The following is a 13,955-nucleotide window of genomic DNA, read 5'->3' on the forward strand; positions in this document are numbered from 1 at the left end:
AAGATGTGCAGGTTAGGTGGATTGGCCATGGGGAATGTGGGGTTACAGAAGAGGGTTGATGTGGACACGATGTGGTCTGCTTCCACACTGTAGGGATTCTCTGATTCTTCTTATTCAGCACAAGGAGTGTTGTGGTTCAAAAAGACATTTTTTGTAACTCATTCGCAATAGGTGACAAAGGCATCCTTGCCAGTATTACTAATACATTTGGCAACAAACATAAAGAAAATGAAGGGTTAGTTAAAATTTGAAGAAATTCAAAAAAGTAAATTCCAAGATGCAACCCAACAGCCACAATTGAAAGGTCTAAATCCTTGTCATCTTTATTAATGGGGAAAAAAATCTTTCCATTTTAGCATCTAACAGTTATTAAAAACATATACATCAGTTGTTACGGAGTAAACATCACAGTATATTTATTCTATGGTGATTCATTCATTTTTTTGAAATAAACCATACATCATTGTTTGGCAAATGGGCTTTTATTATTCACATCAAAGAAACAACAATGAACAAAACTACGAGAAAAATTCCTTTCTGGCAGCTCAGAATTAAAAATGAATTGTGCAGCAAGACAAGATTTTCCAGATGGAACCACAATAACAGAATAGGGCTGATGCACACAGCACCTACACCAGCAAACCCTTTAACTCTCTTGGCTGCATTCTCTCTCCATATCAGTGAAGGTATTCGCCTCCACAGTGGTATTGAATGCTAAGTAGACTCAGGTTATAATCAAGATTTTGTTCTGCAGGTTAGTTTGGTTAAGAAGTTACTTCACTAAGTATCATTAGATCCTACTGACAATTTAATAAAATATCTTTTGACTCTAGTTCACACATACTCTTGGGAAAAATATAATCCTAAATCATATTGCACTGTACAGACTCAAAATCCAATTTACATATGGAGTCACTTGATGCCTAGTCATTTAAATAGCCCATTTTAAGAGGCCATGTTATTTCATGGGCTGATCAGTAGTTCATGTGCTTTTGCTGTTAAATTGGTTTCAGACATCTATATTGACATATAGGCATCTGTTTGATTCATTGGCTCTCACACAATATTTAAATGCCATTTTCTTCCCTTGCCCTCTCATTTTTTCTCTCTCCTATCTTGAATTTCTGACTCAGTGCTGAAGATTATGATTCACAGGCTTCAGTGGTGTCCCAGTTCCATGTCTAAACTGTGAGCCATCAATAGGCTTTTTAGCATTGGAGGCATTAATCAGATTCCTGCCTGTCATCCACACCAAGAAATTTTACACAAACAGTCACTGACCAGCAATCAGAAATCATTTAAAAGCAAATATGAAATAAAAGTAAAAGTGCCAGAGAAACTCAGCAGTTCTTGCAGCATTTGTGGGGAAAGAAACAGAGTTAACATTTCAAGTACAGCATGACTCAGAGTTCAGGAATCATTATTTCTTCTTCCCTCATTTTTTTTTGCACTTTTTCTAGCACAGGTGTATTCAGAAGTATTATAACACCTGAACTGCAGTGAGACAAAATTAACTGAGTACAGACAGGTGATCAGAATACTATGCAGTCTTTGATGTCACTTGATGGCTTCTTGTATCAAGTCATTCAAATGGTTAACATCTACTTTAATGTTCTTTAAGATCAAAGCTATGGAAAAGTCATATATTGTTCTAAACAGCCTGCACATTTATAGATCAATCAAATCATGTTGCAGAGAAATTAATCTCAGTAGCACTAGCTGTTTATCACTCCTTTACTATCTGATGTAGCAAACATTACTGCAACAGGTTATGAAATAATAAAAGCTTGCTTCTCAACCATTGCATAGTCCTTAAGGCTAGGCTTCATGAGGCGTATGCTTGGTGTTGGGACACAGAGAACTGAAGGAGAACCATTTCATCACAATAAAAGTCTGACACACAGAGGCATACAGGATGTCTAATCATTCTCCCAGGAATAGGTAAAGCTGTGATGGAAGACATTTTCTCTCAGTTCTATTTGCATCCCATTGGTTGATTGGTTTTCATATTCAATGTGACATAACAAATCTCATGTACACAATTACTCATTATACCACAAACAATGGGATCACATGCAACATCTCCACAGATCAACAACTTTATTTCAGAACTGTACAATAATTTGATCAGAAAACAATGTTTTGTGATTGAGAGATGGGCAGTGATTAGGATGAGAAATAGCATACAGACTTCTCCCTTCCTTTCCTTGACTTCTCTGTTTCCATTTCTGGATAGGCTGGCCACCAATATCCACTACAAACCCATTGGCTCCTGCAGTTATTTTAACTATGCGTCCTCACACCCTACTTCCTGTCAGGACTCCATTCCATTCTCCCAGTTTTTCCAACTCCAGAAATGTCAATAGTTTGGCTCAATTGAGGATTCCCGCCACTGTGGTTGACAGGGTTCTTAGCCATGTCCAACTCATCTCCCGCACTTCTGCCCTCACCCCTTCTCTTCCCTCCCACAACACTGGTATGGTCCCTCTGGTCCTCACTTACCACCCCACCAGCACTAGCATTCCAAAGGATCATAAGCCACCATTTCGGCCACCTTCAATGGGATGCCACCACCAAACACATCTTGCCTTCCCTTGTTGGCATTTCCGAGGGACCTTTCCCTCGGGGATGCCCTGGTCCATTCCCAATACATCCCCACACCACCATCCCATGCAATCACAGGAGGTGCCCATTTACTTCCTCCCCCTTCACAGCCAAGGCTCCAGAAGCACTGATTTATCTGCACTTCACTCACTGTAGTCTATTCTGTTAGCTGCTCACAATGTGGTCTCTGCTAACTGGATGATCACTTTGTGGAAAACCCATGTTCAGCCTGTAAAAGTGACTTTGCCCATCCAGTTGCTTTGCACTTCAACACACTGCTATGTTCCGTGGCCACCGTCTCTATCTTGGGCTTGCTACAGAGCTCCAGCGAGGCTCAGTGAGAGCTGGAAGAACAGCATTTCTTTTTCACTTAGGGGACCCTGTAGTCTTCAGGACTCAATATTGAGTTCAATAATGTTAGGGCCTGTAAACCTCATTCTATGTCTTTTATCCTTGGGGTCTGTCATGACATGTGCTGCTTTCAGCACAGCCAACCCATTTTGACCTACTCATGGTCCCCATTCTCCTTCCTGATGAAGGGCTTATACCTGAAACATCGATTCTCCTGCTCCTCGGATGTTGCTTGGCCTGCTATGCTTTTCTAGCACCACACCCTCGACTCTGATCTCCAGCATCTGCTGTCCTCACTTTCTCCACGTTCTCCTTCGTTGGCTTATCGTCATCAATCCCTTTATCTACCTAACCATCTTTCTCTCTCTCCCTCAGCTCCGTCTCCATCTGTCCCCCGCACTCTACCACGACTTCAGCATATATACCACCCACTATCAGTTCTAAAGAAGGATCATTGGACTCAAAACATTAGCTCTGTTTTTTCTCCACAGATGCTGCCCGACCTTTTAAGCTCCTCCAGCTTTTTCTGTTTTTATTTGATAAGGATGTTTATGCTGACAATCGACCAACTAGAGAATTCATAAAGAGTTAGAGATCTTATTGACCTCATGCTGCATGTTGTCTGTCATGCCTTGATGTGGTGATTCCACAATCATACTGAGCCTAGTCCTTCACGTTAAGTTGCAGTGAGATAGAAGGACAATCGGCTAGCAACACTGTCAACTACACATCCCTACTGAGAATCGGGTGAAGCTCTAGAAGACAGGAGAAGTGTATTGTCCACAGACAAAATCCTGAGGTAGGTGGAAGAGAGAGTACAATTCACTCAGACAACTTCAGTACATATAAAAGATTTGTGCTTTCAGTTTGAATTTCAAGATTATTTCCTAGACTGATAATTTCCTCCCACAGACCTATCCATTTTATATTTAATAGCAATGTGTTTCAGCAATGTCACATTATCATTACAATCCTACAGTGAGATCTGCGTACTAAATATTAATATTTGAAATGAAGAGTACTAATAAGACTAATTTAACATCATAATGCTGATTTTGCATTTTTGTTTAAACTGCAAACATAAATTTAAATTAAACCACTAATTTGTAAACATATTCAGACACCTATATAATGAACAAAGCAATGAGTAGCTGACAGGAACAAATGCTATTAGCTTGAAGAATAGCAACAAAAAACTGGCCATTGTACCAACACTGAGCGTAATGCTTCAGCTATGTTACAAGTCTTGCCTTGCAATGGCAAGATTTTTGATGATGTCAGTGTAAGATCTGCATTATAAAGCCACCACTATCAACAGGTTTCAATCTTAATGCTGCAGGTATTGCTCCCTTTAGAATTCACGGCATAGAAACAGACCATTTGGTCAACTTGTCCAAGACAGTGATTATGCTCTTAAACAAGCCTCCTCCCACCCTTTCCCCTTTTGAAATATGGACAATTTCTCTCTGCTATGTTGCCCCATGCTGGCTTATGTTTCTATGGGTGATGTAATGATGTGGCAGTCAAGTGGTCAGTCTTTGCATACGGATCTTGGCATTGAATGTCAGTGTACAACTGGTGCCTCCTGGTATATGACAACTTTGTCTGATCATACCCATACTAGATATTAACATACACACACATATCCAGCAGCAGTTTCTGATTGGCGTGCTACTTATTTTCCTTCCATAACCTAGAGATGATGCAGCTAATTGGAGCTCCCCAAGTGACAATTAGCCAACTCTTCAGGGACCTGGATTTATACCTGGAACATTTCTTGTCTCTTTGGGTCCATGGCTCACTGAATAACATCACATCAGATCCTTATAATTGGCAATGAGATTTAGAATCCAGTAAACAGTGCTCAGAGGATGCATTAAAGTGTGCACCCGTTGGAAATAAACACATCTTGGCCAATGTGAATGCTGGCAGATTTTAAATATGTGCCCTATTACTGCACAGTTTGTTAGAAAGGAACTGAAGCATTGGAGATTTAATTTGCACTCTTACAATGGAAAACAAAGAAATGAAAGACTCAGATATATAAAATATTTTGCACAAATAGGGGAGGTGATGGCCTGGTGCTATAGTATTATTGCTGTACTGTTCATCCAAAGACACAGGTAATGTTCTGGGAGACTTGGATTTGTATCCTGCCATGGTGGATTGTGAATTCTATACAAATCTGGAACTGAGAGTGTAATGATAACCATGAGTTGACTGTCATCTGGTTCACTAATGCCGACATATGACTCCAGACCCACAGCAATGTCATTAACTCTTAACCACCCTCTGGAGATGGGTGATAAATGCTGGCCTAGCCAGTGACACCCTCATCCTGCCAATGAATTAAAATACACTCAGGACTTTGCAGTTAGTCATTATTATACTGTGGGAAACATGACCACCAATTTGAGCACCACAAGATTCCACAAACAGCAAAGACCAGATCATCTGTTTTTTTGATGATTTTGGTGGGAATACATCACTATTTGTTTATTATTTTCTCCAACAGCTGTCAAACACTGGTCAAAGTCAATTGCATCAGCTACATAGTTCACCAAACCTATTGGATCATGGAAAAGTTCAAGTTTCAAAATTTTGGAAAAGGACTTTCAATGAAAATCCATTGCGATCTTTTGAATGTACACATTCAGGTTAAGTTACTTTAGAAATGACCGAAATGCAAACCAATCTAAACCAGCGCAAACCAAGTGGTTACAAGGTAGCTCACAGGATTTTTACTTCACCAATAAATTCCATCAGGTATGTATGATCTAAACAATGTGTCAAATTATTAATACTAGTAATAATTTGGCTATTCCACATCCATATGTGAGTTTCAATTTTTTGCATTTACGAATGAAATGATTCCCATGAGGTACATGAAGGAAAAGACCACAGCTCAGTTACTTCTATTATTGTATCATGTGTTATCAGCTAGTAAGGTTTAGCACGCATGCCTGAGGCCAAATAAAACTAAGGAACATGTGATAGTTAAATGTTAATAAAGACATGTGTGCATGAGGACTGGGTATGCAGATATAGAGAATAAGTAATTAACGTGCTGGAGGTTTGAGATCTGAGAGCTGGAATAAAACTCTGACTCATCCCAACAAAGGATTGCATGAATGGGTAAGAATGGAAGGTTATTATCTTGTTAAAGGTATGATCCTTTGACATAAACCATGAAAAGTGCCAATAAAAAAAAGGATAATTCAATCAGACTCATAAAACCAACTAGCCATGATTTGTCTCTTGATAAATTTTCTCTAAACCTTTCACCTCCTGAACATTTTCTAATCAATTTGTGAACTTTTCGCTGTGTTAAAGATTCATGTGATTAATCATCCTCTACATTTGATATTAATGCTGATGATATTTCCAGACTCATGTATTTGGCCAGGGGTAGAGGGGACTCTCGTTCTCAATTTCTCCCTTTGCCTAAGGTGTAGTGGCCCTCAGGTTAAAACACCACCAGTTGTCTCTCTCTCTAATGAGAGAGTGACTTTATAGTCCTCTCAAACTTTGCCAACTGTTCCTGTATATGTGTGTAATATATATATGTATATATGTATAAAATGGTCTATGACTTTCAAAACCATATATTTGTTCAGTTCTTTCCAAAGGAGTGACTTATTCCAATGATTGACCACCCTCTGTGGGAGAAACTTTGTTCGAAATCTCCAATCTCACCAGACATTTGTCAATTTTATAAACCAACAACAGTATATTTTCTTCAAGTTGTTCAAGTCAGTAAACAGGACACACTGTCAGACCCAGCTCTGAAGAGTTATACTGGATTCGAAATGTTAACTCTGTTTCTCTCTCCACAGGTGCTGCCAGACCAGCTACGTTTCTCAAGCATTTTCTGTATTTATTTCACAATGACAGAATTGTTGGGTCATTTCAGTTTTTACACTGTTAGGCCATCAGTCATCAGGAGGGATATGAAACATATAATGAGCTCTGTAGAAGGCAGCCTTTAGAAATTGCAAGAATTTTGTTAATCAGCCTGTTACATTCACAGCTAATAGAAAGGAACACACATACTGAGCTATGTGAGATCTGCTCTTTTTCTGAAAATGGGCTTGTTCCATTCATTAATATCATTTCTCAGCCTTCTGCAAGGGTCTTTGGTATTTGTCTGGATGTATTTTTAATTTTAATATTTCAGTTTTGTGTGCTTGTTCCATTTTTTAAACCAAGATGTCAGTGCTGACAAGTAGCGTTTAAACTCCTAAGCCTGTCCATTCCAGGTTGGCTGTGTCCTTCTTTCTCTTTCCTATACATCTTCTTTCTTTTTCTTCATCTCCCTCTTGTTGGCGGTGGAGGAGGTGTCATTGTGGAGGTGGCTGGGCAAAGGTGGTGAGGGGGCGTCTGCAGTGGTGGCTCATGGATATAGTAGGCCCAGAGCAGGGACTCCTAGTGAGGTCAGTGAGATGGTGGCTGCAGCTTTCACTGTGTGGTGGGCCCGGGTCAGGATGGCGATGTCGGGCCCGGATCGGGATTCCTAGCAATGTCGGCAGTGGCAGCAGAGCTGGGGACTCTATGGGTATCAGCTGGACTCTGAATGGGGACCCATTGCGGCCTGGATACCGGAACACCTTACAGAAACCCCGGAGATCATCAGAAAACCCGGAATCGTGCTTGACAAAGCAGGACTATAAATTTGAACATCATTTCTTATTTTTCTGTCAATTAAAGTGAAGGTGAAGCTCTATTTAAGTAATCTCTTTTTATTCATTTGTAATCCAAAATGGCACCAGATTGTGGCAACACTTTTCCCTGCATCTTCCCAAATACATGTGACAATAAAAATCATTCGTTCATGCTTGCCGTTACCCCGATGATGTCAGGGCCTTGCTCCATATTTTTGGAGACCCTTTGATAATCGTAATTTGATGCTGGGGCTTGTTGGTCGAAATGAGTGTGGAACACACTTCATGTTTAATATCGCCGAGTGGCAAATTGCCCATTGTGGCTCAACGTTCAAATACCAGCTATCACCCAAGAAACTATGACGTAGGCCATTATGCAAGGCTACTGATGTCAGCAGCACAAAACTCAATTAATTGAATTTCTGGAATGGCAATAGATTGAGAAAAATGTTGATAATATGAATGGGCCTGAAATCCATTGAAGAGAAATGTGAGTTACTTGATCCAGCACCTTCTCCAATTCCCAAAATTATGTTGCGATGACGCACAGGCAATATATGATTAATTCCTTAGATGCCAGTGGGAGAGCATGTGGAAGGTGATCTTGAGCTGCAGTGGGTATCCCTCCCTCTGAGCTAAAAAGTCTTCTTGCTTCAATTCTCACTTCAGTCAAACACATTAAGTATCAACTTGGAAATCTTTCTAACGCACATCAGTGGCCAGGTGGTAAGAGCAGGAGAGATTCTGGTTGACCGAGTGATGGAGGGAAGCCTCTATCATCACTATCCATGTTACCACAGCAACTTGGGTTTTCTCAATGAACTGTAGCACACCAGCTCATGGTCTGACCAGTCCAGAGATTTAGATAAATATCAAAATCAAGATTAAGACATGTAAGAAATAAAGCTAATGACAGAAATAAAAATCTGATTAGTGCAAGTAACAGAAAAGTGAATCACACTTTTATGGAAATTCAATCCCAATATGACCCTATAACGGTTCAAAATAGCTTAGAAAGTTTGCACATAATATATTATAAAGAAATAAACATACTGCCTTTCAGTAAAATATTCTTCCAGGTTAGAAGGCAACACAATTCATTGACTAGTTAAAAAAAGTCAATTATCAGAATTTCATGAATGATCTATTTTTCTGTGCTCTGATATAATGCTGCATGGGAAAATGTGACTTCTACAATGACTGAAATATATGCTGAGGAAAATTATTCTTAAATTAGCAGAATGTATGAGTAACAACTGAAAGATTACAAACTTGATAAGGATCATCAAACAGCCTGCAGCTAGCATACTGAAAGATATAACACATTGTGAGTACTTCAAAAATGCTGACAAATCATTTAAGGTTTGAGCTCATAACTAGCCCTCTGTTACAGTCTTGTAACACAGATACAACCATCTGCCCTTCTGCATAAATCTGGTTCTATGAAATTATCTGACTCCAAAATCCTGTTGTGTTAAAATCCTCGGAAGGAGCAGATATGTTATGTGGGGTGTACAGTAATCCTTCCTTTTGATTTCTGTTTACATCTATGAGAATTGTCTCTGGCTCATATGAGTTAAAATCAGCATAAGGGATCAGAACAGCACTGAAGAAGGGTCACAAGACCTGAAACATTAACTCAGCTTTCTATCCACAAACACTGCCAAATGTGCTGAGTATCTCCAGCAATTTCTGTTTTGTTTCAATATGTGTCCACATGTACAATATGGTCATTCACCTGACTGAGCATTTTTCATAGAGTCATAGAATCCATACAGTGTAGATTGAGGTCATTCAGCCCATTAAGTTTGCACTGATTCTCTGAAGAGCATCTTACCCAGCCCCAGTGCCCCCATCCTATCCCTGTAACCCTGTATTTCCCATGGCTAATCCACCTACCCTGCACATCCCTGAACACTATGGGCAATTTAGCATGGCCGATCCTCCTAACTTGCACATCTTTGGATTATGGGAGAAAACTAGAGCACCCAGAGGAAACCCACACAGACACAGGGAGAACGTGCAAACTCTACACAGGCAGTCACCTTGAACATCAATCTTGAAACCCTGATTTCAACCCTGGGCAGGAATGGAGCAGGTTGTGGGCAAGGTAGATAGTAAACCTTTCTGATCTTGGCCATAGGAATTCTGGTCCATTTTAATCCCTGGGCTTTGCCTGCATCCCAGCTTACTGCTGGTGGAAAGCAATTGCTGGTCAGAGGACAGAGGCCCAATGTTAGATGGTCAGCGACTTGGGAAATGTTCCTTCTTCTCATCCCACACAAAGTAAAAAGACAATTATCGATTCTGACATTGTTGAACTTCTCACCTCTGACCCTCTTTCTGCTAGGTTCACCACAATGGCTTTACCATTCTGTATCAAGGGTGAAAAAGCAGCTAGGTCTGCATAACATAATTGGATGATAACTAATTAACTTAAAATAAGGATTCCTAATAGTTTCTGGTGGCTATCCTTCTTGGCTGTCAGAGGTCTGATTGTACTACAAGTCCATGACAACCCATCAATGGTCCAATATCAAGATAAAGAAACAGGAAGTGCTGGAGAAACTCAGCAGCCGAGAAAAACAGCGTTAATGTCTCAGGGTCAATATGACCCTTCTTTCAGATCTCCAGCATCCACAGCACTTTGCTTTTAATCGATGTTAAGATGTTAGATTTAGCAGTGTGAGGGTTAGGAGTTGACTCATGTACACCCTGATCTCCCTAGGTCAAGAAGACAAAACAAAACACCATAAGACCAAGTTGCCATAGACCCGGAGGACTGCAGGTCTGCTCTCTCATTAGAGAGAGAGATGTCTGGTGGTGAGTTTAACATGAAGGTCACCAAGCCTCAGAAAAGGGGTGACGTTGAGAAGGAAAGTCCTTCATGTTAACCACAGCCAATAAAATCCTGTTGAATTTAAGATGGACATAATGCATTTTAAGATAAAATCTAGAGTGTGCTATTATGGCATTTTGAAAAACTGTGGGAGTGAAAGAACACATTTACAGTTCTCAATACCACCCCTACCCCTCTCACCTCCCCGTCCACACTCCCAGCCCGCTGGTCAATCAATAAAGCCAACTGTAGGATAGATGCTTTCTCATACAGAGGAAGGTGAGTCACTGTCTCGCTGTTGTTTTATTTTGTTAGAATGCTGTTACAGGTTTGTTGCAGTAAGGAAGTGCTGTATTGATGTCAAGTTCTGCTCACACAGCATGCAGCGTAGCAAAACAGCAATGCATTATTTAAAAAAAAAGTTTCCTCATCCAGATGTTTCTCCTTCTCTTCTGAAATGTTAACGTCGAGGGGCAGATCAGCTTTCCACCTGCTCCCCTCTGATTTTCTCCTGCCCTGGAGAGGTACAGTTCTACAAAGTCAAGCATCGATTCTTCAAATTCTTCTGCCGAGGGAGTGCACAAACACACAAACAAGAGAAGACTGCTAGGCCCTTCAAGCCTGTTCCACCACTCAATGCGATCATGGTTGGTCTGATTTTAACCTTAACTCTACATTCCTGCACTCCTGATAACCAAAGGTATTTAAAGATTCTTCATCTACTGCCTTTAAAGGAAAGAAATTACAAAATACTCACAACCCTCTAGGGAGGAAAATAATGTTTCCACATCTCTGCCTTAAATGGGTGACCCTTGTTTTAAAATGACCTCGACTTCGAGGTTTTCCCACAGGAGGAGACATCCTTCCAGTGTCCACCCAGGTTCCCTCAGGATCTTACATTTGAATTAAGTCACCTTTGACACTTCTAAACCCCAGAGGATACAGGCCCTGTCTGAATACACTTTCCTCATAATACAGTCTGCCCATCATTCCTGATGAAGGGCTTTTGCCCGAAATGTCGATTCTCCTGCTCCTTGGATGCTGCGTGACCTGCTGTGTCTTTCCAGTACCACACTCTCGATTCTAATCTCCAGCATCTGCATTCCTCACGTTTGCCCATTCCATGTATTAGTCTAGTAAACCTTCTCTGAACTGCGTCTATTGCAAGTGAACATTACTGTACAAGATGACAGCTTACTCATTCTAATAGTCACTTGCCCCTGATTACAGACTTGGATCGAAAGTAAGAATCTGAGATTATTGGTCCCCAAACATACCCCTCTAACTTCTCTTGCAAACTGAGAGGGAAATGAAAACAATATTAGCACCTCTCACTCATGCTCACACTGAGATCAGCTAGCACAGTACAAACTGAGAATCAAACCCCCCAGATTCCTGAGCCAAATGGCTTAAGCTACTCGCTGTTTAAATTTGCTTCATTATTTGGCTGAGCCTGTGCTGTTCGGAAATGTTTGCCACTTAATATTACACATCGGGGCACGGGGAGAAATATTACTACATGTTGTGACTGATCACAATGACTAGTGCAACTAAAGTAGAATTCTCCTGTGCAACTTTACCAGCAGAATAAAACTCTTCACAAATAAATAGCAAGAGGTAAATGTAGAAAATGCTGCACAATGTAGGTGTGCTGGTGTAATGCGTTTTGCTTACATTAGGAAAATATATGTAAACAAATGCACCAACACAAAATGTGTCTGTTAGCACAGGTATGCATGAATTCTGCAGATGTACAGTAAGGATATACATGCATAGATGCACATCACACACATATGCTGTTTAATGAATATACACAGACATACAGTACATGCATGTATACACATGTATGTGCCTGCATATACATATTTACAGGGAAAGTGCGTACACGGGATTGTGTACAGTTAGGCAAAAAGGGGACACTTAGCAAAGACTTGTCAAGCAATTCGCCCATTGAAAGGCCCGTCTTTACCAGAGACTTAAAAGAAATGGAATACTTTTTGTTCAAAGTGCTGAACCAACGTCGAAAAACAGTTGCAAAAAATATTCCTTGAGGTTATATTTTTCAAAAAAAAAAGTGACATTCCCTAACTTCATGCTGAACGGAGGGTACTGCTGCTTTGGATTCTCTTCACCTCTGGCTATAGCGAGAGGGTGTCTGCTTTCACCTGGGGATTGTGCCAGGATGATAATTTGTGAAGGACAGCTCAGTCCTCTATTAGGGATAGCTGAGCTTCTCTGGAACAGAGTGTAGCTCTTTCCAGTCAGCAAGCTCACAGGAGCCTCAAGGAATATCTCTTTGAAAAGCACGTAATGTACTTCAACAAAACGAAACACAGACGTTGTGAAATTGCTTTGGCCAAAATTTGATTTGGTCTCCTTCAAATACTCCATTTTTGCTTCTTATTAAAAATTCTGATGTTACCTAAATAATTCAACCGATGCATTCTTTGGAGAATTTGAGGGGGCTTTTCTCACACTGAGTTGCCAGGATCCCTTTTCAGGTGAACACGACTGGGTGAGATACGTTTGGAGGGAGTGTCGAGTCTGGAATGTCAGTAACTTCTGATTTGGATTAGAAAGCAGAGAGGAGCATCATTCTCTGGGGTGTGCACTGGGAAACTCTGGCTGATTGCAGGAATCTCATTCTTCCTGCCCCTTCCATGAGCTTATTCATATGGAAACTTCGTATTCCCTGGTATCCTGAAATCAAACAAAAGAGGAAAGGCACAGCATTGAAATTTCCATCTCCTGAGAAAATCACCATTAAAGCAACTAGCAAAATATCTTGAGACAAGAGGTTTTTTAAAATATACAGTGACTTATAATTTGGAATGCACTATCCAAAAGCATGATTAGATTAGATTCCTACAGTGCAGAAACAGGCCCTTCGGCCCAACAAGTCCACACCGACCCTCTGAAGAGCAACCTACCCAGACCCATTCACCTACTCCCTACTAATGCACCTATCACTATGGGCAATTTAGCATGGCCAATTCACCTGGCCCACACATCTTTGGACAGACACAGGCAGAATGTGCAAACTCCACACAGACAGTCACCTGAGGCAGGAATTGAACCTGGGCCCCTGGCGCTGCGAGGCAGCAGTGCTAACCACTGTGCCACCCATGTTGGAAGCAGAATCACTGATAATTTCCACTGTTGGATAAATAATTGAAGGGGTGAAATCTGCAGGGATATGAGGGGATGGGAAGGAAAATGAGACATTGCCTTTCAAAGAGCTATCACAAGCACAATGGGCTGTGTGGCCACCTCCTGCCTTATTCTTTGATTCTAAGTTCTCAATAAAAGGACATGTTCTGGCCTTACAAGTAATGAAGCATAACAGTAAATTTGTGGATTTTGTTTTCTTTAATACAAAATTTTTTTACGGGGTATGACGCTGCCTATTCTCGTGGAAAAGTGGTATTCATCATGTGTGAACTTAATCAAGCAGAGCATGATGGTCTGTTCAACTTGGGATCTAGTATGACCAGCTACAG

The 13,955-nt window shown here is 40.7% G+C and overlaps 1 protein-coding gene across 2 annotated transcripts in view; it reads right to left on the bottom strand.

Annotated features, from left to right (window-relative positions):
- Positions 1-292: 292 nt before the first annotated feature.
- sez6l (seizure related 6 homolog (mouse)-like) overlaps positions 293-13,955 on the bottom strand; it is a 272,465-nt gene continuing 258,802 nt past the window's right edge. For both annotated transcript variants that reach the window (XM_043715477.2, XM_043715479.2), the window contains exon 17: positions 293-13,155. In XM_043715477.2, coding sequence (XP_043571412.2) covers positions 13,126-13,155 — 30 coding nt within the window. In that variant the 3' untranslated portion in view covers positions 293-13,125. The remainder of the gene's footprint in view (positions 13,156-13,955) is intronic.

Source organism: Chiloscyllium plagiosum, unplaced genomic scaffold (genome assembly GCF_037043375.1).
Source record: "Chiloscyllium plagiosum isolate Xiang-an unplaced genomic scaffold, Cpla_swu_hap1 HiC_scaffold_24, whole genome shotgun sequence".
Classification (NCBI taxonomy): domain Eukaryota; kingdom Metazoa; phylum Chordata; class Chondrichthyes; order Orectolobiformes; family Hemiscylliidae; genus Chiloscyllium; species Chiloscyllium plagiosum.